At 41.9% G+C, this 25,422-nt stretch overlaps 1 protein-coding gene across 6 annotated transcripts in view; it reads right to left on the bottom strand.

Annotated features, from left to right (window-relative positions):
• Positions 1–7,970: 7,970 nt before the first annotated feature.
• DLG5 (discs large MAGUK scaffold protein 5) overlaps positions 7,971–25,422 on the bottom strand; it is a 129,414-nt gene continuing 111,962 nt past the window's right edge. For all 6 annotated transcript variants that reach the window (XM_087701963.1, XM_087701961.1, XM_087701964.1 and 3 more), the window contains 10 exons: positions 25,219–25,383; positions 23,960–24,143; positions 22,847–22,995; positions 21,188–21,358; positions 19,931–20,127; positions 18,894–19,037; positions 15,910–16,037; positions 12,215–12,324; positions 10,174–10,283; positions 7,971–9,784 (listed from right to left, as the gene is read on the bottom strand). In XM_087701963.1, the coding sequence (XP_087558089.1) occupies positions 9,681–9,784; positions 10,174–10,283; positions 12,215–12,324; positions 15,910–16,037; positions 18,894–19,037; positions 19,931–20,127; positions 21,188–21,358; positions 22,847–22,995; positions 23,960–24,143; positions 25,219–25,383 (1,462 nt within the window). In that variant the 3' untranslated portion in view covers positions 7,971–9,680. The remainder of the gene's footprint in view (positions 9,785–10,173; positions 10,284–12,214; positions 12,325–15,909; positions 16,038–18,893; positions 19,038–19,930; positions 20,128–21,187; positions 21,359–22,846; positions 22,996–23,959; positions 24,144–25,218; positions 25,384–25,422) is intronic.

Raw genomic sequence — 25,422 nt, 5'->3', positions numbered from 1 at the left:
CCGTGGAAACAGCAAAGGAGTGGCCCACGGTGCCTCTGCCAGCAAAAATGGAGCCTGGGATGTCTGCGTGCAGCCCTCACAGTTCCATTTTCACTAGCACAAGGCTGCAGGAGGCTGTCGTGGCCAAAAACGGGGCCCAAAGGGCTGTGCATGCCCCCTCCCAAGCTCCATTTTTCTTGGCAGAGGGCTGCAGAAAAGGAAAGGGAGGGAGGGAGGAAGGAGATTATAAGGAGAGTGAAGGAGTGTCTGAGGGAAGTCCTACCTTAGTAGTTGGGCACCCCATGTGCCCCGACATCAGTGATGTCATGCTGGCCATGTGCACCCCGCCCACGGCCACCCCAGCATCCCAAGTTCAAACAACCCTGATGCAGCCCTCAATGAAATCGTATTTGACACCCCTGCTCTAGGTGAACACTTCCAATGTTTTCGGAAAATTCAAATCTGCAATAGGTAGAGGCTCCCTCTAGCTGATCTGCTTACTCTACAGATATGTCAATGTTGTTTCTTTAGTAATGTGAGAGTGTTTGGCTCCTTTCTCTGGAACATTTTCCAACTTCCTTATCTGATCTACTGCTTTGGGATTTCCTAATGATCTCTCATCCAACAGAATACAATACAATACAATAGCAGAGTTAGAAGGGACTTTGGAGGTCTTCTACTCCAACCCCCTTCCCAGGCAGGAAACCCTATACCGTTCTAGACAAATGGTTATCCAACATCTTCTTAAAGACTTCCAGTGTTGGGGCATTCACAACTTCTGGAGGCAAGCTGTTCCACTGATTAATTGTTCTAACTGTCAGGAAATTTCTCCTCCGTTTTAAGTTGCTTCTCTCCTTGATTAGTTTCCATCCATTGCTTCAGGTGCTTTGGAGAATAGTTTGACTCACTCTTCTTTATGGCAACCCCTGAGATATTGGAACACTGCTATCAAGTCTCCCCTAGTCCTTCTTTTTATTAAACTAGACATACTCAGCTCCTGCAACCGTTCTTCATATGTTTTAGTCTCCAGTCCTCTAATCATCTTTGTTGCTCTTCTTTGCACTCTTTCTAGAGTCTCAACATCTTTTCTACATTGCGGCGACCAAAACTGAATGCAGTATTCCAACTGTGGCCTTACCAAGGCATTATAAAATGATATTAACACTTCACGTGACCTTGATTCTATCCCTCTGTTTATGTAGCCTAGAACTGTGTTGGCTTTTTTTGGCAGCTGCTGCACACTGCTGGATCATAGTTAAATGGTTGTCCACTAGGACTCAAAGATCCCTCTCACAGTTACTACTATTGAGGAAGGTACCACCTATACTGTACCTGTGCATTTCGTTTTTCTTGCTTAAATGTAGAACCTTACTCTTTTCACCATTGAATTTCATTTTATTAGATAGTGCCCAATGTTCAAGTTTTGTTAAGATCCTTCTGTATCTTAAGCCTGTCTTCTGGAGTGTTGGCTATTCCTGACAGCTTGGTGTCATCTGCAAATTTGATGAGTTCCCCATTTATTCCCTCATCCAAATCATTGAGGAAGATGATGAAGAATACTGGGCTTAAAACAGAGCCTTGGGGTACTCCACTGCATACTTCCCTCCATGTAGATGCAGTTCCATTGAGGACTACATGCTTAGTGCAGTTGGTCAGCCGGTTACAAATCCATCTGGTGGTGATGCTGCCCAACCCACATTCTTCTACTTTATCTAGTAGTAGGTTATGGTCTACCTTATCAAATGCCTTAACTGAAGTCCAAGTAAACTAAATCGACGGCATTCCTCTGGTCCACTAATTTTGTCTATAGGTCTATAGTTTCCTGGATCTATTTTTTCCCTTTTTTTGAAGATGGGAACCACATCAGCTCTTTTCCAGTCCTCTGGTAGTTCCCCGGTGCTCCAGGATCTCTGAAAGATATAGTTCAGTGGTTCTGACATCTCATCTGCAAGTTCCTTCAAAACCCTGGGGTGTAATCCATCCGGTCCTGGTGATTTGAACTCGTCTAGGGTAGACAGGTGCTCACTTACCATTTTCTTCCCTATTTCAATTTGTGTTCCTAATCTGATTTTTGTGGTGCTGTTTTTGATTGGTTGGACTGTTTTATCCCTTTGTGTAAAGACACATGTAAAAAATGAGCTAAATAGTTCTGCTTTCTCCCTGTTGCTTGTCACCTTTTTACCACTTTCTCCCAACAATGGACCAATTGTTTCCTTAACTTTTTTCTTGTTTTTAACATGTTGGAAGAAGCTTTTTTTGTTATTTTTTACTTTTGTGGCAAGTATTTCTTCATTGTGAGCCTTAGCTTTCCTTACTTCATCTTTACAGGCTCGGGCTATTTGCTGATATTCTGCCTTAGTTATGTCCCTCTCTTTCCACTATTTATACTTATCTTTTTGGTCTTTCAATTTGTCAGAGAGTTCTTTATGCAGCCATACTGGTTTCTTTTGGGAGCTGTTATGTTTCTTCTTCATTGGTATTGTGCTAGACTGGGCTTTTGTAATCTCATTTTTCAAAATTTCCCAAGCTTCTTGATTTGTTTTCCCCTTGAGGATTCTCATCCATGGAATTCTTCCCAAGCTCTAAGTTTATTGAAATTAGCTCTCTTAAAGTCCAAGACTAGTTTGACTTTGTTCTACTACTTGTGTTTGCATAATGTTGAATTCCAATATTGCATGGTCACTTGCCCCCAGGGTTCTTATGACTTCAACACCTTCTATCATTTCCTCTCTGTTAGTGAGAATTAAGTCTAAAATGGCCAATCCCCTTGTTCCCTTCTCTACTTTTTGGGAAGTAAAGTTGTCTGCTAGTTTCATTAGGAACCTGTTGAATCTTCCACTTGGTGCAGAGTTTGTTTCCCAGTTGAATTCAGGGTAGTTAAAATCTCCCATTACTATTGTGGTGTGCTTCCTACATACCTTAGTTAGCTGACTAGCAAAAAGTTCATCTACTTCCTCTACTTGGTTGGATGGCCCATAGACTTATGGCAATGTCATTTCCCCCACAACCTTTAATATTGACCCAAATGCATTCAAGATGGTTCTCATCATTGTTGTGCTCTATTTCTGTTGAGATGTAGTTATTTCTTATACATATATAGTACAACTCTACCTCCTCTTTTATTTGGTCTATTTCTTTTAAATAATTTAAATCCTTCTAGCTGTATGTTCCATTTATGGGTTTCATCCCACCAAGTTTCTGTAATGGCAACAATATCATGTCTGTCCTCAAGAATAACAGAGTTGGAAGGGATCTTGGAGGTGTTCTAGTCCAGCCCTCTGTTCAAGCAGGAGATCCAGCAATGGGTTGCACATCATTAACAACAGGCTCGCCAGAAATGTGCTCACGGGCCTTCCTCACTTTCATGCATCTTCAAACACACAACAAATTTTCTCAGGCAGGTGAGGTGCGACAATCAGCTGGGCTTCGAGGGTAGGGAACAAAGCCAGAGAGTGAGATAAATAGGACAAACTAGAGCCGGGGGCGGGTGGGCTGGCCCAGCTGGTGATTGGAACTACCAGTTTGCCTGAACCAGTGCAAATCAGCAGCAGCCCACCTTTGAGGAGATCCTATACTTGTGATGGCTAACCTATGGCACGTGTGCCATAGGTGGCACACAGAGTCATATTTGATGGCACATGAGCCATCAGCTGGAGCGCACATGCGTGCCCCGGCCAGCTGATTTTTGGGCTTCTGGAGGGCCGGGGAATGCCGTTTTCGCCCTCCCCAGGCTTCAGGAAAGCCTCCAGAGTTCGGGAACGATCTGTTTCCAGATTCTGGAGGACCTCTGTGGGGCTGGGGGAAGCTGTTTTCCCCCTCCAGGTTTTAGGAAAGCCTCTAGAGCCAGGGAAAGGTGAAAACTCCCCCCAGCAGGGGGGATCATGCACATGTGTGGGGTGGGGGTCACACGCACATGCACAGGTGGGCAGGGTGCATTAACTGTAAGTGTGGGCATGTATGATAGCACAATAGTGCACACACACAATTTTAGCACGCTTTTACAAAAAGGTTTGCCATCATTGTCCTATACCATTCCATAGGATATGTGTATATATATATATATATATGTGTGTGTGTGTGTGTCTGTCTGTCTGTCTAATGGCTACTTGCAATGTGTGATCCAGGTGTGCCTTCCATGTCCCTAGTGAGTGGAAAACCACACCAAGGTATCTAAATGTTTTAACCTGTTCCAGATTATATCCTTCCAATTTTCAGGAGTATTGGCTTGGTCTTTTAGCAAAAACTAAAATTTTTGATTTATCAAAGTTAAGGACCAGCTTGTTTTGCCTGCAATAGCCGAGTGTTGCCCTAATTGCTCTCTTCAGTCCTATGGGTGTTTGTGAAATGATAGCAGCATCAGCAGCATATTTTCTATGATCTTGTATTTATGTAATCTCTTGTCCTCTGGGGGGGGGGGGAGTGAGAGGCTCACTTATTGGGGAAACCAGGTCTATAAGTGGCTCTGCTGTGTCCATTGTGACCAATAAGGATTTCTTTAAATTTTCTAGCTTGTATAATATATTGTCTTGTTCTTTCCTTGGGAGAGCACCAAAAGCGTTCACATCCACGCAGAAAGCAGACTCAAACCCACACTGATGATGAGGTACGACCAAAGACCAGAAGCTAGACCCCAACTGCACCATTAGCCACTTTAAACCTCTCCAATCCATACATGAAGCATAAACCCCCACCCAATCAGAACACACCTCCCATCCAATCAGAACACAGCCAAGCTCCCACCCAATCAGCTTAAACCCTCATTGGCAAAAAAGGAAGAAACAGCTGAGATCTCATATTGCTCCTAGAAGCACGAAGCCGAGTAAATAAGCCTGAAGATGACGAACGAGACTTTATCGAAACGTCGCCAAGACACTTCCAATTTTACGCGGGAGAAAACCCAAATAACCAAAGACAGACAGACAGACAAAGATACCAATGAGGAGCTGCTTATATGGGACTAGTTGATAACCCGGCACTGCCCGGGGATTTTTTTATCCCAACCCCACTTCCATGAATGTCGCCACAATTTCTAATGTTGGATTTCCCCCCTTACCAGAGAGAGCCCCCTTGTGGAGTACTGTGAAACCGTTACCATGGCAACTCTATAGCACTGTACAGTAGATGCCATTTTAAGGCAGTACGGTAGAAATCATTTTAAGGCACATCATGCTCTTAACAGAACACACACCCAGAGGGGTATTAGGGGTGTCTTACCTCCACAGTATTTGTTTCCAGAGGATAAATCATCTGTGTATCAAGTTTGGTTGAAATTGCTCAAGGTGTTCCAGAGTTATGGAACACACACACACTTTTATATATATAAATTCAAGAAAATTTAGCCATATTCTTTATAGATTCTAGCTAAGTTTCAATACAAGGATTGTATTGAACTAAGTCCAAGAAGTATTTATGGTAGCTTTCTGTCACACTTCGTCTGGCCAAGCCTGTAGAAGAACTATAAATAAAAATCACGCTGCATGGCTCTCTAGAATACATTTTAGTTTCTTGGACATAGCCAAGAAAATTTGCCTTATTAAGATAGAATAATAAACATGGTTTAATTTCTTAGTAGGCTAGCTAACCTGCACCAAAGTCCAGCCAAAGATAATTCCATGCATGGACTATGAACTAGTTTAAAAGCAACTCTAGAACCGTGTTATCCCATTAACAGAACTGGCTCAATTCTGACTTTATTTCTGGCTCAGTTGCAGCAAAACCTAATCACATAAAGAGCATTTTTTATTTTTTATTTTTTGCAATAGCAAAACTCTGTAAAACTTGTGAACAGCCTGTTTTCCCACTGGCAGAAAGTCACCAGATACCTTTTCATGGGCTCTTGAGTTTCAGCTGATGTAGCAGGTCCTGTAACTAAAATGTTACCAGGAGGAGCAAAATGGATTATGGTACAAACTCATTGGATCTTTTTGTCTTCTTTTCTTTACGCATCTTTTCTTCTTTCTTTGTTCTTGTTAGTAGGCTACTCTATTAAATCATTCTCTTTCAGTAAGTATTTTTCCAGATTCTGAAATATCCTATCTTTATCATTTAAAAAAAACCCAATACTTTGTTGTGTTGTTCAGCTTGTTCTAGTTTTGTCCAGGTCTTCTCTATCATTTTTGTCCAAGATTATTAAATATAACCCGGGCACTGTACGGGATGGATTGTCTGAGACCTGCTGATGGCTCAAGCAAACTGTCATTCATTACTATTGGTGGAACTTTTGTTTGTTTGCCAGGATTTGAGAACAAATTGTTACACTGGCCGCATAGATAAAGAAACCAAACTAGGGAGTTTTCCTGACTCATAAATCCTTAAAGCATTCTGCCAAAAAACAACTTGGCAAAGTTCCACCCTCTACACAAGGCTATAGGAATCCTCCACAGATAAGGTAGACAGAGACAGGAGCTTGAACAAAAGAATGCTTTAAAGATCAAGTTGGTAACAAATCTTGGTCTCTGATTGGATAAACTTTGTTTCTATCTGCCTAAAATGTATATAATACTCTGAGCCACTCTTGCAGCGGGTGGCTATTCCTTATACACATTTATTTGTATGTTTTGGATATAGTTTTGTCACCCAGCTTTTGCTATCGCCATAAATAAAAGCTGATACGTTTTGCAAGCCTCGTCTCAAGTCTCACTCTCTTTAGCATTTCAGTGGCTCGGGAAAACTGCTGGAACCTTACACAACCTTCTATTTCTTACTAGGTTACATTTTTGGCTATGCAGAAATCTTTGTTCTTCTTCCCTTGGTCTGGGAGTATTCCCCGGGGTTTGTTTTGTAGTCCCACTTTGTTCATTCTGTCTTTGAATTTTCCTGCTTGCTTGCTTTCAGTTCAATTATCATATCTGTGCCAATGACATCCCTGTATTTTCTCTGCTCTGCTTCGGGGGCAATGAGGCTCTCACTGGGATTACAAGTTCCAAGAAGTGAAGAGCAGAGAACGCCTGCTTTATTTTCTTGGTTAGTGTGTTCAGACTCTCCATGGGAATGCACCTACAGAGGCAAAACCTTCCAAAATGATGGTGTGTGTGTGTGTGTGTGTGTGTATTCCTCTTAACATCTTCTTAAGAAGCACAATCTCCTCCAAGTGCCGAGCCTTGTTTCCCAGTCCTGCCCAGGACGCCTCATTAAAAAACAAACCCAGAAACGGTACCAGATTTTAGGATTCTCCAGCAAAGATCAAACAACACTTCTGAAAAACAATTATAGGCAAGTAATCCTGCTTGATTTGCAGGTTCTCAGCAGTAGCACACAAGATCGGATAAAAACAAAAATGTAGACCAACAACCGAGTCATTTCCATCAAACTTACCCATTTGTAATAAAGAGAAAAAGAATTGCAGCCCAAATGTAGGAGAAAGAAAGACAGAACCTGAGTATGGAGTCAAAAAAGTAATCAGCCTGGAGTTATTGTGGTCCCATAAGCGATCCAAGCCCAACCTCTCTTGAATTCTGTTGACTCTTATCTAGCGTCGAATTAGTGCTGACCATTAGTTGACTGGATTCTTGTGTATAAACATGAGTAATAAATCAGCTTAGATTGGAGCTTAAGCTGTATAATCCCGATTTTTCATGTCCTACATTAGCTTATCTAGTCCTTTTTTAAAACTCAGTTTTGTTGTTCTAAGATGCCTCAAAATTTGGGAAAGTATTTTCCCTACCTGAGCTTATGAAGGAAAATGCACAGGCACCACCTTTGTTTTCAAATGGTTCCTCCTAATCTAAAACCGATTTCAGAACTTTCTATTTTGTTTCCTGTGAAACAAATGGGTTTTCTGCTTATTGCTGATAGTGTGTTTTGGCTGAGAAGCTTATTTGTCATCTGCTATTGTGTCACTTTATTCGGAGATATGTGGCTACATAAATCATAAGCTGCCCAAAGTTGCTGGGACAGCAAGATGAAAGGCACATAAATTTAATAAATAAATTGAAATGAAATAAAAAATAGATTCAACTGTAAGCAAGCAACAAATGTCCGTACCCTTCAAATTATAGAAATTGACCTTTATTTAACACAATACTTAAGTTTCTTTCATTTTTTGTTTTGATATAAAGTGACATTTTTAGTACAGAAAAAATTACTGTTGGAACAGTATTGGTTTCTTTCATCGTACCATAGTCCGTCTCAAGCCTCTCTCCTTTTAAAAAAAGAAAATAGAAATGCTGCCCCTCAACCTATAAACAATATTTCCATTCTGCGTGCATTATATAACCTTTCTACATTTTTCTCCTTTCTCTCTGGTATTCAGAACTACAAAACAGTATCTGTAAAACAGAAGGTATGATTTCCAACCAAGTGCTGCTTTTGAGTCATTGTGCAAGACGAATCCCTTTTTTTAAATTTATGCAAATAAAAAAAAGGAAAAAAAACCCTCAAAACTGGAAGGCAAGCCCACAGAACAAAATAATAATAATAATCCCCCCCCTCTATCTAATGAAATGTTAGGAACAGTTGCCGCAAACGCGGCTCTAAAGAAAACTTTTAGCAAGGTACAGTACCTAAAAAACATGACATGCAATTATTTCAGGAAGGAAAAATATAATAAAATGATGGTTGGGGAGGAAAACAAAGAAAGTCCTAATTTTTTTTAAAAAAAAAGAGAGAAAGGGAAGAGGAAAAGGCAATATACAGTAGAGATCGATACAGGCAGGAAATACGAATTCTAACGAATTTAAAAAAACAAACAAAACCATACACGTGTTTGTCTGTTTGTTTCCAACAGTGGTAAAACTAAGAGTCACAGACCAAACTTGAAGCTTTCGGGTCCCCTAAAACTGAACTGTGTTTCTAATTAAATAAAAAATCCCTATGGCTATTTTACTCCAAGGACCAAGTTTCACCAACGTCAGCATCCTGTCCCGTTGTGTAAACTATCTACACCTGGTAACATAAACAGTCTAGGCCTAAATTAAAACCCCTTTTTGATTTATGGTTTTGAATGGCGAGGTCCAAACTCAATTCTTAAAAGAGACAAGGAGCACACTGGGTACATTGTGATATTTAAATAGCAAAATCCATGCATAAAATAAAAGCGGTAACTTTGGACAAAGAACACGGGACGTACACACACATACACACACAGAGACATACACACACACACAGTGGCCTGACCCATGGAGGAATGTTTTCCCCCCTGTCAAGTACCTGTGGGGAAGCCCATTCCTCAAAATCCATGCATGTCAGTCATCCTGACACAAAATGGCTGCTCTTGGAAGGAGCCACACGTCAAGAAGAGAGTCTTTCTCACACCGTTGTCATGGGGGTGCCTGGGTGGGTGGGTGGGTTGGAGGGAAGGAGGGCAGCGGAGGAGAACCTCAAAAAAAATTTCTTTTGTTAAAAAAAAGATTCAAGTAAACACAAACCCAAAATCTTGGGGGAGCAGGGCAAAAGGTTTTTGTAAACGTAATCTAAAGGATTTCTTTCTGTTTTTTTCTCGCAGAGTCACAAAGTCTTCGGGTTTTATTTTATTTTTCTGAAAAAAGGACTCTTGGATTTGCTTGTCCATGCCGAGACAAAAAATGAGATGGATTCGGCTGTCAGTGACGCGTCGCTGTTTTCCAAACACACTTTGCAGACGACGTTGCTTGTGATGCTTTCGAACCTACCACATAGGTAACTACAACAAATGGACCCTCCCTCTGTCAGCTGCTTAGGTACAATCTGTTGCAAGTGAACAGTATTTTTTTCATGGCACCGATCTAGGGGGGGCCAGCAGGGATCCACAGGACTTTGTTCTGCTCTTGATCCACCGTGGTCATGATTTGAGTGCAAATGACGGAAAGGGGTCCTCCTTGGACAACGCCTGAGAAAAGAAGAAGACAAACCGTCCGTCTTTATTTGCCAACTAAGAGAACCGCACAAATGTAGCACAGCTAGGCCTTGACTTATGATGGAGCAAGATGTTCCCACATGCCTACTTCCAAGCATTTTGCATTGGATTTCCACCATAAGCACCTGTCTCTCAATCTCTCAATCTTTCTCTCTCTCTCCCTTCTCAATCCCTCTCCCTCTCAGTCCCTCTCTCTCTCTTCTCGAACTCTCTTTCTCAATCTCTCTCTTCCTCACAATCTCTCTCTCTTAATCTCAATCTCTCTTACTCCCTTTTCAATCTCTCTCTCTCTCTCTCTCTCAATCTCTCTCCCTCTCAGTCTCTCACTCAATCTCTCCCCCTCTGTTTTCTTAAATACTAACCTGTGAAATACTTGCTGTATTCCTGTTCTATCTTCTGAGCCGTCTCAAATTGCTCTTTGGAATGTTTCTGGGTCACCTTGTCTTTCAAGAAGACGGGATCCTTTTGCTCTCTGCAAGACACAAATACGTACATATCCATCTCTCTCTTAATAAATGAGATAGAACAGGTCCATGAAAGACCATAGATTTTACAGCAACAGCTGATGCAAGGATGTGAGGAGAGCGCCCTCTAGTGCCCACAGAAGGAAGAGCAAGGACTTTCAAACGGTCAAACAATCTGCTCTCATGGGCAGGCACAGATAGTCCTCGACTTACGACCACAATTGAGCCCAACATTTCTGTTGCTAAGCAAGACGGTTAGTAAATAAGTTTTGCCCCATTTTACAACCTTTCTTGCTCCAGTCGTTAAGCGAATCACTGCAGTTGTTAAAAGATAGGAACACTGTCGTTAAGTGAATCTGGCTTCCCCATTGACTTTGCTTGTCAGAAGGTCACAAAATGGGATCACATGCCTATGGGGCATTGCAACCGTCATAAATACATGCCAATTGCCAAGCATCTGAATTTTTATCAGGTGACCATGGGGATGCTGCAACGGTCGTTAAGTGTGAAAAATGGTCAGAAGTCACTTACGTCAGTGTTGATGTAACTTCAAATGGCCACTAAGCTGAGGACTACCTGTATCGGATCTATGACAACTTGCTGCGGGACAAGAGTTACACCAATATCGAAGAAATGGTGGGATAGCATCATTAAAGAAAGGATGCCGAAGAAGGGAGAAAATGAAATGCAAAAATTAAAATAATGTTTAATCATTTTAAATCATTAAGTTGAATTGTTGAATTGAGTTGTTCCCATGGTGGATTGGCCATGGTGAGTTGTCCTGCAGCAAGTTGGTTATGGTTGAGTTGGCCATGCCAAGTTGGGAGGGGCGCATTGTCCCATTCTGACCTGTATCCCCCATAAACAATATATTATGTCTACTGTTCCTAAAATGGGATGTGGTGGCTCAGTGGTTAAGATATTGAGCGTGTCAATCAGAAAGGTCGGCAGTTTTTCATCCACCTCTTATAAATGCTAAAACAATAGAGCTTTTGGCTTGATTTCTCCTTGCTCCTTTTGAAACTCTTCTCTTGGGTCCTTGGATGGGAGATTCCCATGGCTGTAGCCTTGATCGGGAATTTGCAAAAATAGCTCCCCAAAGAAATAGCAATGTGAACAAAACTCCCACATAGATATACCCATGCAGTTGGACTAAGTCAAAGTCAATACTAGAAAAAACCTTTATTCTTAATAAGCAATACTTTACTTTAACTACCATGTCTTCCCAAAAATAAGACAGGGTCTTATTAATAAGACAGCGCTTGGCCTTATTTTTAGGGAGGTCTTATTATTTTTGAGGTGCAGGAGGCCCCTTAACCTCGGCCTGTGGATCAGCTGATCCAAAGAGGGCCAGAGGTTCTGTCTCTGTCTCTGGCACACTCTTGCCAGCCCTAGCGTCGCTGAGCATGCCGCTGTTTTTGTGGCCACCACTAAGAGAAGGGGCACGGTAGCCAGGGTTTGTGGTAGCAGCCTCTGTGAAGCCATTCCACATGGATGGCAGGTGCATGTGGGGCATGTTCTCCCCCAGGAAATGGCGGGGACTGGCTGCACATGGATTTAAATATTTTAGGGGAGGGCTTATTTTAGCGCATGCACTCAAAAGCTCAATTCGGCTTATTATCCGGGGAGGTCTTATTTTTGGGGAAACAGGGTAGGTTCGTGTCAAGAACGACCTGTCCTAATGGGCAGCTGGAGTTTCTTTCATTCTGGCAAAGGTTTGTGCTTGATTAGGCATGTTTCTTATTACATGTGATATACAATGAACATGAATGCTCAGCTTAATCCAGTTGGCTTCAAGTGCAGCTTACCAGAAGGAATTGTTAGGAAGAAGCCTACACACAGGAATGCAAAGGCGAGTCATAACCGTTCTTTTTTTTAAACTGAGGATTGGTGAGGAGAAGGGAAAGATAAAGTCTATGACTCCATACTTCACACTTACTTGATCTGCTTGGCATTTTTGTAGCGAACGAAGATGACTATTGGGTAGATGTGAATGCTGTGCAGCCGCTCAATGGCATGAGGCGCGATGTCCAAGAGACAGTGGCAATCCTAAGAAAAGAATAAGACAGGCTTCGGGTTGGTTATGCAAGACGCTGCGATGATGTTCATTTAGCAGCCTTAACGGAGAATTCTGCAAGGCTGATCTGCATAATTAAACCCATATGGTAGCAGAGGGTTGACTCAACAGGAGCTTGCCTGCTGCTCTACAGTAAATCCAAAACCAATCTACCTATTACTCCTCTCTCCTTTCCCCCTTTTCTCTTCCTCTACTTTCCTCTCCACTCCTCTCCCATTCCCTCTCTCCTACCCTTGTCTCCCTCTCCCCTCTTCTCCTCCATTCCTTTCCTCTCCCTCCCCTTTCCCCTCCTCTCTGTTCCTCTTCCCTTCTTTCCCTCTCTCCCCTCCTTTCCCCTCTATTCCTTTCCTCTCCCTTTCCTTTCCGCTCCACTCTGTTCCTCTCCCTCTTCTCTCCCCTCCATTCCTTTCCTCTCCTTCTCCTCCCCTGTTTCCCCTCCTGTCCCCTCCCCTCCTTTCACTTCTCTCCTGCCCCTCCCCCTTCTCTCCTCTTCCCCCCTCCCTACTTCCTACCTGGATCCCAGAACTACTGACTCCTCTTTTCTATCACTAACAGTTGCTAACTCATTTCTGTCCCATACTCATAGACAGCAAAGAAATATTCTCTGTAACCACCAACTTGTGCATTTATCTCAAGTGTGAAAAAGGACAGCATCAATTTTCTGATTCTAGCATCAATTACTAAGTATAATGATTTATGGATCTGCTCTGGAAATTTTGCAGATTTTTTGGGGTCATTTCCTCCTCATCCTCCACCTTCATTTACTGCAATTATATATGTAACATTATTACTTGGGGTTCTTTGTGTCACTCATTAGTATTAATTTAATAGGAACTCCAACATTTGTATTGGCTGTTATTATTTTAATTATTAATTATATTATTATTATCTCTTTTATTCATTAAACATGAAATTCAGTCAATTGAACATTTAAAAATGTATCACAAATATCTAAATGTTCAGCTGAGTGAGTTTCATGTTTAATTAATAAGAGATAATAATAATAAATAAATAATTAAAGTAATAACAGTAATAAAAGAACGAACAGAGAAGCAACTTAGAACTAAGAAGAAATTTCCCAATAGTGAAAACAATTAGCGGAACAACTTGCCTCCTCCAGACGTTGTGGATGCACTGACACTGGAGGTTTTTAAGAAGAGACTGGACAACCATTTGTCTGGGGTGGTATAGGATTTCCTGCCTGAGCAGGGGATTGGACTACAAGACCCCCAAGGTCCCTTCCAACTCTGTTATTCTGTTCCATTCCATTCCATCCCATCCCATCCTAATTATTTCATACTCTATTCCATTCCATCCCATCCTAATTATTTCCTATTCTATTCCATTCCATTCTTCCAAGGAATGGAAGAATGTGTTTCATTCTGTGCTCTATGTTCTATCTTGATGGAATGGCTGAAATGGTATAGGGGTCTCCGGCTTGAGCAGAGGATTGGACTAGAAGATCTCTAAGGTCTCTTCCAACTCTATTATTCTGTTCTGTTCTAATGGGAAGGTGTAGGGGAGTCCTTAATGTAAAGAAACAGATTCACCAATCATTTAAGTTGTGATTGGACCACATCTGAACTGATGTAGCCATTCCATCAAGACAGAACAAAAATGACAGAATAAAAGAGTTGGGAGGAGCCTTGGAACTCTTGGAAGAATGGAATGGAATAATGAATGGAATGGAATAGAATAGAACAGAAAATAGAATAGAATAGAATAATGAATGGAATGGAATAGACAAGAATGGAATAGAATGGAACAGAACAGAATGCAGAACAGAACAGAGGAAGGGACCTTAAAAGTCTTCTAGTTCAACCCTCTGCTCAAGCAGGAAACCCTACACCATTACAGACAAATGGCTGTCCAACCTTTTGTTGAATTCTTGGAGATGTTTACCTCTCTTATTTTGTTCTGCACACATTGCCTAGTTATTACAAATGTTTTTTTTAAGCTGAATTTTGATTTCACGTAGAACTCATTAGCTTGACTTCTGAGCCTCTACCTTGCTCTAATAATAGAAATGAATATTATCGGTCCGCTAATTTCTGACACAGAGCTCATTTGGTTAGGGCTGTTTCTAGTTGAACATGTTGTGCAAGCAAAGTCAATGACGAAATCAATGGTTTGTTTTCACAATCCGAAGCCACAATTCTCCTGTGGTTAGCACAATTAGAGAAGGAAGCTACATGGGATGCGGTTTGCTGTCTCGTCTGCGCTGTGCCTTTCTCAAGTCTATAACTATTTTTATAGAAGGAGTCAACAGTTCTAAAATAAGGAAGGAAAACAAGCCAAGAAGTGGTCAAATAGACCATTGTTTCTTGGCTCAATCTGCAAGACTGGTTGATTCTGGCTTGTTCAACAAACCATGACTAAAACGAGTGGAGGTTTAGCCCGAAGTGTCTGTAACAGTTTTAAAGAACGGCGTTTTGATACAGCCGAGAATCCTATTTCAAAATGTTTGGGAAAAATTTCCCCGTTTCTTATTCCGGAAACCTACAGGGTTAAACTTGAAAATTTACAATTGTGTTCCTTTTTCTATCAAGAGCAGGGGTGTCAAACTCAAGGCCCGGATCCGGCCCACAAGGTGTTTAGATCTGGCCCGTGGAGCTGCCCTGGAAATAGCAAAGGACTGGCCCGTGGTGCCTCTGCCAGTGAAAACGGAGCTCGGGAGGGCTGCACACGGTGCTCCCAAGCTCCATTTTTACTGGCAGAGGGTTGCAGGAGGCCATCACAGCCAAAAACGGAGCTCGGGAGCCCGTTTTATGTCTTGCAGAGCGCACAGGCCATCACAGGTGCCCCCCAACACAACTGATGTCAAACTGGCAATGCCCACCCTGGCCATGCCCACTCCGCCACCCCACCCCCCTGAGGTCAAACACTGTTGTGGCCCGTCAGCGGAGCTGGTGGCAGACTTAGACAGCGAGGTGGTTGGGGAAGAACATGGGCCAATCCTGGAGTCTGGGGAAGGCTCCGATGAGTGTTTTGCATCAAAGGCAGAGATGGGGCCAGGGCCATCTGACAGTTTTCAGCTGCCTTCAGAGTCGGAGATCAGTGGGTTAGAAGAACAGCTAGAGCCTGTTCCCAATCTACGCAAGTGCAGAGCTGCCAGGAGAAGGGAACAGTTAAAGAACAAGGGCCGACTTGGGAGTAAAGGCACAGGTGGAAGTGAACGGTCCCTCCCATAGGGGCATAAAGAGAAGCGAAAGGGGAGTGGAGTTTGCAGGAGACAATTAGTTCAATCCATTAATGTGAAGATTTGTTTATGACTCTCAGGGACTCCTTGCCAAGTATTTTCTTGTACAGTGTTGCATTTGGAAGATATGGGCTTGGCAGCTCTCCAAGCCTGATAAGTTCTGTGGTTGTAAATTCACCCTTGAAAGACTGTTTGCTGGGACTTTGCTTAATAAAAAGGGGTTTTGTCGGGACAAGGAGTCTGCTTCATGATTTGGTGAAGCCTAGGTCAGAACAAACACAACCCTGATGAGGCCCTCAATGAAATCGAGTTTGACACCCCTGGTCAAGGGGCTAAGACTTGAGGGAAAGAAAAGCACCTTCTCCGTGATCTCCTTTATGGAAGCCACAGTTGTCACGTCAAAATGCCCACTCCTACGTTTATAATCTATGAATAGACAGTCTTTCACACCCCGTTCGATGGCTTGCTGGGAAGCTTTCATCACCTCTGTTTGGAAAACAAGAACAAACAACGGTTTATTTGGTTTTAGCCAAATTGATTTAACAGAAACATTCTTCCCCCCCTCCCCCCGACCCAGGATTCACTGGTGCAATTATTAGTGGCATAGATCTGGGAAAAGGCTGTTTGGGATCATCAAGGAATACATCCGCCATCTGCGAATTTTTCATAGCAAAACAGTTTTTTCTTTTAATGACTTCTGTAATCCCTTGCATCAGAGTGGAGTCGCGGGGACTGAAGGGAGCGGAGCATTTGCTGGCCAGATGCCCTTCCTGACACCCTTGTGGGGTTCACAGCAGATATTTTCTCTTTGCGCCCAGAGAGAGAAATATCTGCCACTACCTAGGATCGAACTCAACAGGTTCCTGATTGTGAGGCGAAGAGTGCTAGTTCTAGGCCACCGCATGCTCTTTTTCGTAGCAAAAGAGTTATCAGAGTGAAATATGGAACGTGACAAAGAAGAGAGAATACAACATTGCTAAAGGGAGAAAGTGTGTAAGTGTCTCTGTGTGTGTGTGTTTTGTGTATATAAGAAAGAGAAAAAGAAAGAGACCTGTTATTATCTTAATCTATCCAATGCCGGATCTGTTGAACAGGCCATGCTAGAAGTTAACCAGATAACTCCAAAGAATGGCAAAGCACATGATATACTGGAAAAATTTTAAAAATACATCTGGATAAAGATTTCAGTGCTGGCACTAAGCCTTCGGAAAAGCATCCTCTCACAAGCAATTAAGCTGAGAATTAGTTCTAACTGTTCGGGCTTTTTTAAGCACATAAAGAAACTGAAATATGCATTGATAACACACAGCATCTGCTTCAGTCGATTAGATCAAAAGGCAGAATTTGAAGAAAGTAAGATTTTCCATGGTATCTATCCATCCATCCATCCATCCATCATGTGTGTGTGTGTATGTATGTATGTATGTATGTATGTATGTATGTATGTATCTCTATCTATCTATCTATCTATCTATCTATCTATCTATCTATCTATCTATCTATCTATCTATCATGTGTGTATGTACCTACCTACCTACCTACCTACCTACCTACCTATTCATGATCAGGTTGATATAGGCAGCAAAGTTAAATGGGAACATGTTATTTATTTATATCCTGTTGTGGCCCGCCAGCAGCCAGCGGAGCTGGTGACAGGCTCGGACGATGAGGAGGCTGGGGAGGAACTTGGGCCAGTTCTGGAGCCTGGGGAAGGCTTTGATGGATGTTCTGCATCAGATGCAGAGACAGAGCCAGGGCTGTCCAACATTTCTCAGCCACCAGAGAGGCTGAGATAAATGGGGAGGAAGAACAGCTGGGGCCTGTTCCAGATGCACATATGAGCAGAGCAGATAGGAGGGGTGAACAACAGCGGACAAGGAGTTGACTCAGGAAGCAAGGCACACGTAGATGGTGAATGGCCCCTCCCTGGCTGGGGAATAAATAGAAGGAAAGAGTAGGTTTCCAACACCTGAATACAGGAGGAGGCTGGCTTCCCACCTGGTTTCATTTGTGCCTTGCCCAAATTTGCAACTATTTTTATAGATGAAGTCAACAACTTTGGATGGACAGACATTTAAGAGTTGCCTAAGGCAGCAAAAGAGGAGATGCAAAAGCGAATGGAGGAAACATTTCATGCTGAGAAGTCTTGTCTTTTAAAAAAATAAAAATCCCAGAAAGTCCTTCGAGAGATGATCAAGTGGTCAACCTTTGAAGAAGGATTACTTGGTAAGATGGTCGTCTACTCGTTTTTTGCTTCCTAGTTTGAAGGTTCAGATAATGGGACAAACCACAAATAAAAGCAGCTGGCACCCAAGTCACATAAATAGGCATGAATTGCTTTAAATGAAAATTGCTTTTCGAATATTCTTAGGAAGCTCCTGTTGTGGCCAGGCAGAGGCCAGTGGAGCTGGCAGCAGATTTGGACAGTGGGGAGGTTGGGGAGGAACATGGGCCTGTCCTGGAGTCTGGGGAAGGCTCTGATGAGGGCTCTGTGTCAGAGGCAGAGAGGGAGCCAGAGCCATATGCCAGTTATCAGCTGCCTTCAGAGTCAAACATCAGTGAGGCAGATGAACAGCTGGAGCCTGTTCCCAGTGTGCACATGCAGAGAGTTGCCAGATGAAGAGAACAGCTAAAGAACAGGTGTCGACCTAGAAGTAAGGCCACAGGTGGACAATGCATAGCCCCTCCCAGAGGAAATAAAAGAGGAGCAAAAGGGGAGTGGAGTTTGCAGGAGACAATTAGTTCTCTTAATTGATTCGTGACTCTACAAGACTCCTTGCCACATTTTGCAGATATCAGCCTATCAGCTCTCCAAGCCAGATAAGGTCTGTGACTGTAAATCCTCCCTTGAAGAACTTTGCTGGATGTGTATGAGCAGAATTCACAGTAAATTAATAAAAGTTTTTTTTGTTGGGACAAGGAGTTTGCTTCATGTTCTTGGGAAGCCTAGGTCAGAACAGCTCCTTCCATAAACAGATGTTACATGTAGGACCATTTGTTAGAATCTCATCAACTAAAACAGTGTTTCTCAACCTTGGCAACTTGAAGATGTCCGGACTTCAACTCCCAGAATTCCCCAGCCAGCATTCGCTGGCTGGGGAATTCTGGGAGTTGAAGTCCGGACATCTTCAAGTTGCCAAGGTTGAGAAACACTGAACTAAAAGTTCAGCACTAAATTGCCATCCGGTATGGATCAATGGAATTCAACAGGAGCTGAACTTGGGTTGTTTGTGGCAATGTAAGTACTCTAAGCTGATGACACATTTAACTCTGTCCCCTGGCTCTCCCTGTTCTTCTCCTACCTCATTTTCGTTAGGAAACCCTTCCATGCAATGGACTTACCAAGAGGACACCTGCAAAATTTCCCCGGTGATTCTTTGACCAACATATCTTTCACAGCATCAGGTAATGGTCCAAGAATAAGCACCGGTCTGGGAGATGTGCAATCTACCTTTTGGACTCGTTGATACGCCAGGCTTACAGCATCTGCAAAGAAAGAAGACACAAAAATTCAACAGCTGAACTAAAAATGCTCCCCCCCCCCAAAAAAAAACAGGAAGCATGAAAAGGGATAAGTATGAAATGGTTCAGGAAATTCTACATTATATCTTCATCAAATAATTGTACAATTGTGTTTCTAGGCTAAGGGGGGGAAAAGATTTGCAGTTGAACTCTCAGCAGAAAAAAATAGCATTGTGAATCTCAAAAAGCTAGCGATCTTCTCGTCTGGCAGAATGGAATGAAATTGGAATAGAATGAGGAAGGAATGGAGAGGAGTGGAGTGGAGTAGAGTAGAGTAGAATAGACCAGAAAACAACAGAATGAACGGGACAGAATGCAGAATAGGATAGGATAGGATAGGATGCAGAATAAGAGTGGAGTGGAGTGGAGTAGACCAGAAAAACAACGGAACTGAACAGAATGCAGAATAGGATAGAATAAAATAGAATAGAATAGAACGCAGAATAGAATGCAGAACAGAATGCAGAATAGAGTGGAGTGGAGAGGAGTGGAGTAGAGTAGAACAGAACAGAACGGAACAAAATAGAATAGACTGCAGGATAGGATAGGATAGGACAGGACAGGATAGAATACAATGCAGAAAAAAGTGGAGTGGAGTGGAGTAGACCAGAATACAACAGAATGAACAGAACAGAATACAGAATAGGATAGGATAGGACAGGATAGAATGCAGAATAGAGCAGAGTGGAGTGGAATGGAGTACAGTAGAAGTGTTATGAAAGTGGCCAGCTGCGAAAAGAAAATTCTGCCTTATCCATTCTGCAGCCTCCTCCTGCATTTGCGAAGTGCAAAGCTTGCGTAGGAAAGTCCCACAGATGGTTCTGCCCCGTTTTAAACCGACCGCGATCGCCACTTGCCGTCCAAGAAAGGAATGGAGTCCGTGCTGATGGTGTCAAGGGCCAGCAAATCTTTTCCGTCTTTGGAGCCGCTGCGCTTGTGTTTGTGTTTCCTTCTGAAGAAGGATCGACGGGCTGCAGCCGAAGATGCCTTGGAGGAGCTGTTGTCATCTTTGGCTTCAGACATGCTGTGCCTCCTGTAGAATTCCTGCTCCATTCTACAAAGGAACGCTTGGGAGAGTCAGGCAGGAAGAGGTGGGAGGATTGGGATGGGGAAAAAAATCCTCAAGGAAACAGAGCCGATTCTAAGGAGACATGTTCCAAAGATGCTTTTTTTAGGAGGCAACTGGACTTCCTTGTTTTTTCTTTTGAAGAAATTTCACTTCTCATCCAAGAAGCTTCTTTAGCTCTGACTGGATGGTAGGGAAGAGAAGGATTGATATTCCTTGCCAAATCCTTCCTTTCCCCACTATCCAGTCAGAGCTGAAGAAGCTACTTGGATGAAAAGTGAAACGTCTTCAAAGAAAAATCAAGAAAGTTCAGTTGCCTCCTGGAAAAAAGCACCTTTGGGTGCTTACAAATTCTACAGAATTTGTAAGAGACATCCTTCTGAATATGGGTAGCCCTCGACATACAATCACAATTGAGCCCAACATTTTATTTTCCTAAGTGAGACGGTTGTTACGTGAATTTTGTCCCATTTTAGCACTTTTCTTGCCTCTGTCTTTTTCACCTCTTTTTCTAGAGATGGCTTCTCCCAACCTAAAACATGGAAGGCATGGATTCATTTTTACTTAACAGAATAGCAGAGTTGGAAGGGACCTTGGAAGTATTCTAGTCCAACCCCCTGCCTAGGCAGGAAACCCTATATCACTTTAGACAAATGGTTATTCAACATCTTCTTTAAAACGTCCAGTGTTGGAGCATTCACAACTTTTGGAGGCAAGTTGTTCCACCGGTCAATTGTTCTAACTATCAGAAAATTTCTCCTCAGTTCTGTTCCTCCTCTCCTTGATTAGTTTCTACCAATTGCTTCTTGTTCTACCCTGAGTTGCTTTGGAGAATAGCTTGACTCCCTCTTCTTTGTGGCAACCCCTGAGATATTGGAACACTGGTATCATGTCTCCCCTAGTCCTTCTTTTCAAACTAGACATTTGCAACCATTCTTCATATGTTTTAGCCTCCAGTCTCCTAATCATCTTTGTTGCTCTTCTTCTTTCAACTAACTTTATTCCAGCAATGCCCCAAATCCCATTGAAATCTCTAGGATGGAATTACATGTATTTGCTGGGGATCTGTCCTCTTTCCAGCTTCTGAGCATTTTCATCCAGCTGCCAGGCCATCCAACAGCCAAAGTTCCCTTGGGGCAGAGTGTCATCGACGTACAAAATGTCATCTTTTTTGAAACTCAAGTCCTGTTCAATTTCTGCTAACCGGTCGTAGAGTGCCCTGCAAGGAGAGAAAGAGGCAGAAAGACACAAAGACAGATGATCATCTATCTTTTTTAGACTGTTCCAGATGTTACGGGAGAAAAACTAAAGACCTCCTGTTCGGCAGGTATCCCAATAGGCATCTCTGACAACTTGGAGAAACAAAAGTGACCTTCAAAATACAGAAGTGTGTGATTTAGACAAAGATTTACTTTGGGCCACTTGAAGGGGGGAAAATATTATAGTTAAATTTGGTACACAAGACTTTATTGGTTTGTATTTGTAAATCCCACAGTATTTTGAACATGCTCATTTTCAATTACTTTTTCAATTCAGTATTCCTACCAATGTTTCATAACTGGCATATGATAATTTTTACAGATGGAATAGAAGTAGAGTAGGGAGGAGTGGAGTGGAATGGAATAGGAATGGGAATAGGAATGGGAATAGAATAGAATAAGAAGTATGGCAACAAATGATAACAATGGAAATTAAATTTAAAAAAGGGATGATTAAAGCAAACAATTATAATGAAATATGGGGGAGATTTTATAAAAATTGTTGGTGGAAGGCAAAGGGAATAAATCTACTCAAGAATATATGATGTTTTGGAGGAGATAAGGGCACAATTAGAATATATTGTATACCTTTTAGTTGTTATAGATCAGTGATGGCAAACCTTTTTTGGCTCACGTGTCAAAAGCGGGGGAAGCGCAGGGGGGGGGGGTTTCGTGCACGGGTGTGCCACACCCATAATGCTATGTGCATGATCCCAGTGCACATGTGCACACAACCAATTTTTGGTGTGCTTTTCTCGCCCTCCCCAGGCTCTGAAGCCTTCCAGAGGCTTCCCTCAACGCTCCGGAGGGCTAAAACCAACCCACGAGCAAACCAGAAGTACGTTCCTGAACTTCCGGTTTGCCTGTAGGGCCAGTTTTTTGCACTCCGGAGGCTTCAGCCTCCGGAGGCAAAAAATGGCCTCATAAGGCCAAAATCAGCCCTGACAAATGGCTCTGTGTGCCACCTGTGGCACACGTGCCATAGGTTTGTCATCATTGTTATAGATGAAGAAATATAAGGGCAAATAAAAAGGTCTCCGGGGGTTGAGGGTGCACTATAATATTTGTGTTTTTCCCTTTTCTTTTTTCTTTCTTTTTTTGTATTTACCATATTTGTATTATTTTTATTTTTAAATTAAAAAAGTAAATTAAAAAAAGTATAGAATAAGGATAGGAATAGAATAAAGGAGTTGGAAGTGAACCTGGAGGTCTTCTCATCCAACTCCTTGCTCAGGCAGGAAACCCACTATCACTTCAGACAAATGGTTGTCCAATGTCTTCTTAAAAACTTCCAGTGTTGGTTTTAGCAGGAAGTTCATTACATGTGCAAATACTCCAATTAAGTTGTGGTAGCAATTTGGTTTCCTGCACTAAACCAGGAAGAAAAGTTTGTGTCCATACCCAGCCCATAACAGTTGATGAAAATACTAGATGAGATTTTTAAGTACCTGACATAGAAACCATCTCCGGGTAAATCTTTCAGCCTGTTGAATTCTTCAATTCTGTACTGAGCTTTTATTCTAATAGTGTCACCTGGCTTGAGCATTTCAAGGTAAGCTTCCTCTGCTGTTTTATTTCGCATGTCAACCGACCCATACTGTAAAAAAACAAAAAACAATAACCATGTGTTTAAGTGTTGTTGATGAATTTCATCACCAGCCAAAATTGGTATTTAACACTAATCTTGCTATGCGATCCAAAATGTCACCAAGTCTGATCTCAAGCACATAGTTTCTGACCACACTTCATGTATATCTCAATTATGTTCACTGATATTTTATGCAAGAGCAATTATGGATCGAATGGTGAGTCAAAAGATCCTTTTTCTGATGGATTGCCATTTGTTTTTTTCAAAAAAAAAAAAAAAAAAACCCCACCAGGAGAATGGAGAAAGCTTGAGTAAAGAATTAACTGCTTTGGGAATAAGGGAGAAGAGAAGTTAGCAAATGTTTTGTCCACTCCAATTTGTTCGCTTTACTTCCATCCTCCATTCAGAGATTCCATCTCCATGAAAGCCAATACAAAGGAATTATTTAAATGGGCCAATTGGGGAACTGAAAGAGTTGCTACTTTATTCAAAATCCAGGTTCCTACAAAGGGTTGATTCACCGCCCTACCCACCCACCCATTGAAGCAGTGTTGGAAAAATCAGCTGAATAAAACTGCTGGAATCAGCAAAGAGGAGAAATACATATGAACTGATCTACTGCTTATAGGAAACTAGCTGATAAACCAGAGTAGCCCGAGAATGTACAGAATTCACAGTAAATTAATAAAAGGGTCTTTTGTCAGGACCAGGAGTTTGCTTCATGCTCTCGGGAAGCCTCAGTCAGAACACTGAAGAAGCTCTTTGGATGAGTAATAAAACACTTCAGTTTTAATAAACTGGTCCGGTTGCCACAATTTAATCTTTTAAGATACCTCAGAAATAATTGTGGTTAAAAATACAACCACCCCAAAATTAGTTTTATGTGATCTAGTTTACACCATCACTCTCGTTTTATGGCATCTGGAACGTCTTTTGTCTCTCTTGGTCCTTCTTTTAATATTGACAGTGTTACCTCCAGTATTAGATCTCCTGGCATTAGACCTTCAGATCCTTTGGCTGGACTCTCCTCTTCTAGGTCAGAGACAAATATTCCATGCATGTTCCCACCACCAATTTGGATTCCGAGGTCCGCTTGAAATTTCTTGATGTTAACTGTTCTAGGTTCCGGTGTCCTTTTAATCGTGTCAACAGAACTCCTTTGAAGAAGAGACAAAGAAGAGAGAAGACCTATCAGTTAGACTAATCCTCCATAGCTCCCCTAACCCTTCCTGGGAGGAGAAGGACAAAGATAAAAGGACATTCCAGCAGTCGGGCTTGAGAGCCTCAAGATAGGAATGAACTCCACATTTGGATGTCAGGATCCATGTGGAAATTTAACTCTTTCTCTTGCCCTTGTCCAGAATATTTATGAAAATGTATTGTTTTTTTACTTCAAAAAATTCAACACCTATTTCTATCACAGGAGAGAGGGAGAGGGACAGAGAGAGATGATAGTTAGATAGTTAGATTGCTATTTCGATTGATAGATAGAGAAATAGAGAGATATTTCGGTTGTTAGTTGGATAGATATAGTTAGAGAGATAGATAGATAGATAGATAGATAGATAGATAGATAGATAGATAGATAGATAGATAGATAGATAGATAGATAGATAGATAGATAGATAGATAGATAGATAGATAGATAGATAGGTAAGATAGATATAGATAGATATAGATAGATACAGGAGAGAGACAGAGAGAGAGAGATATGACAGATATAAATACAGGAGAGAGAGATACGATAGAGATAGATACGATAGATAGATAGATAGATAGATAGATAGATAGATAGATAGATAGATAGATAGATAGATAGGATGGATATAGATATACAGGAGAGAGACAGAGAGCGCGAGATACGATAGATGATAGATAGATAGATACAGGAGAGAGACACACAGAGATACAATAGATGATAGATAAATACAGGAGAGAGAGAGATATGATAGATAGGTAGATAGATTAGATAGATATAGATAAGATACAGGAGAGAGAGAGATACATGATAGATAGATAGATAGATAGATAGATAGATAGATAGATAGATAGATAGATAGATAGATAGATATAGATACAGGAAGGAGGGAGGGAGGGGAGAGAGAGAGAGAGAGAGAGAGAGATACATGATAGATAGATAGATGGATGGATGGATGGATGGATGGATGGATGGATGGATGGATGATAGGCAAAAATAAGCACCATCTGTCCTTGAGCCGGGAAGTAGCTTACCTGACTGAATTGCGGGGACTGGTGGTTGGAGTGGTGTCTTTGGACGGAGGTGTCATGGTCCCTTCATCTTGTTCGCTCACAGTATCAATTATGGAATGGCTGTCAGGAGTTGGAGCTCCACTGCCTTGTGGAGTGGAATGACTACTCATCGGTTCCAGACGGGAGCTTAAAGGAAAGAAGTGAATGAAAAGCGATTAAAATGCG

Source organism: Thamnophis sirtalis, unplaced genomic scaffold (genome assembly GCF_051295495.1).
Source record: "Thamnophis sirtalis isolate CommonGarterSnake01/CBP01778 unplaced genomic scaffold, rThaSir2_p1.2 scaffold_15, whole genome shotgun sequence".
Lineage (NCBI taxonomy): Eukaryota > Metazoa > Chordata > Lepidosauria > Squamata > Natricidae > Thamnophis > Thamnophis sirtalis.
Note: the sequence above shows the minus strand (reverse complement) of the source record. Positions and strands in the feature narration are given on the sequence as shown.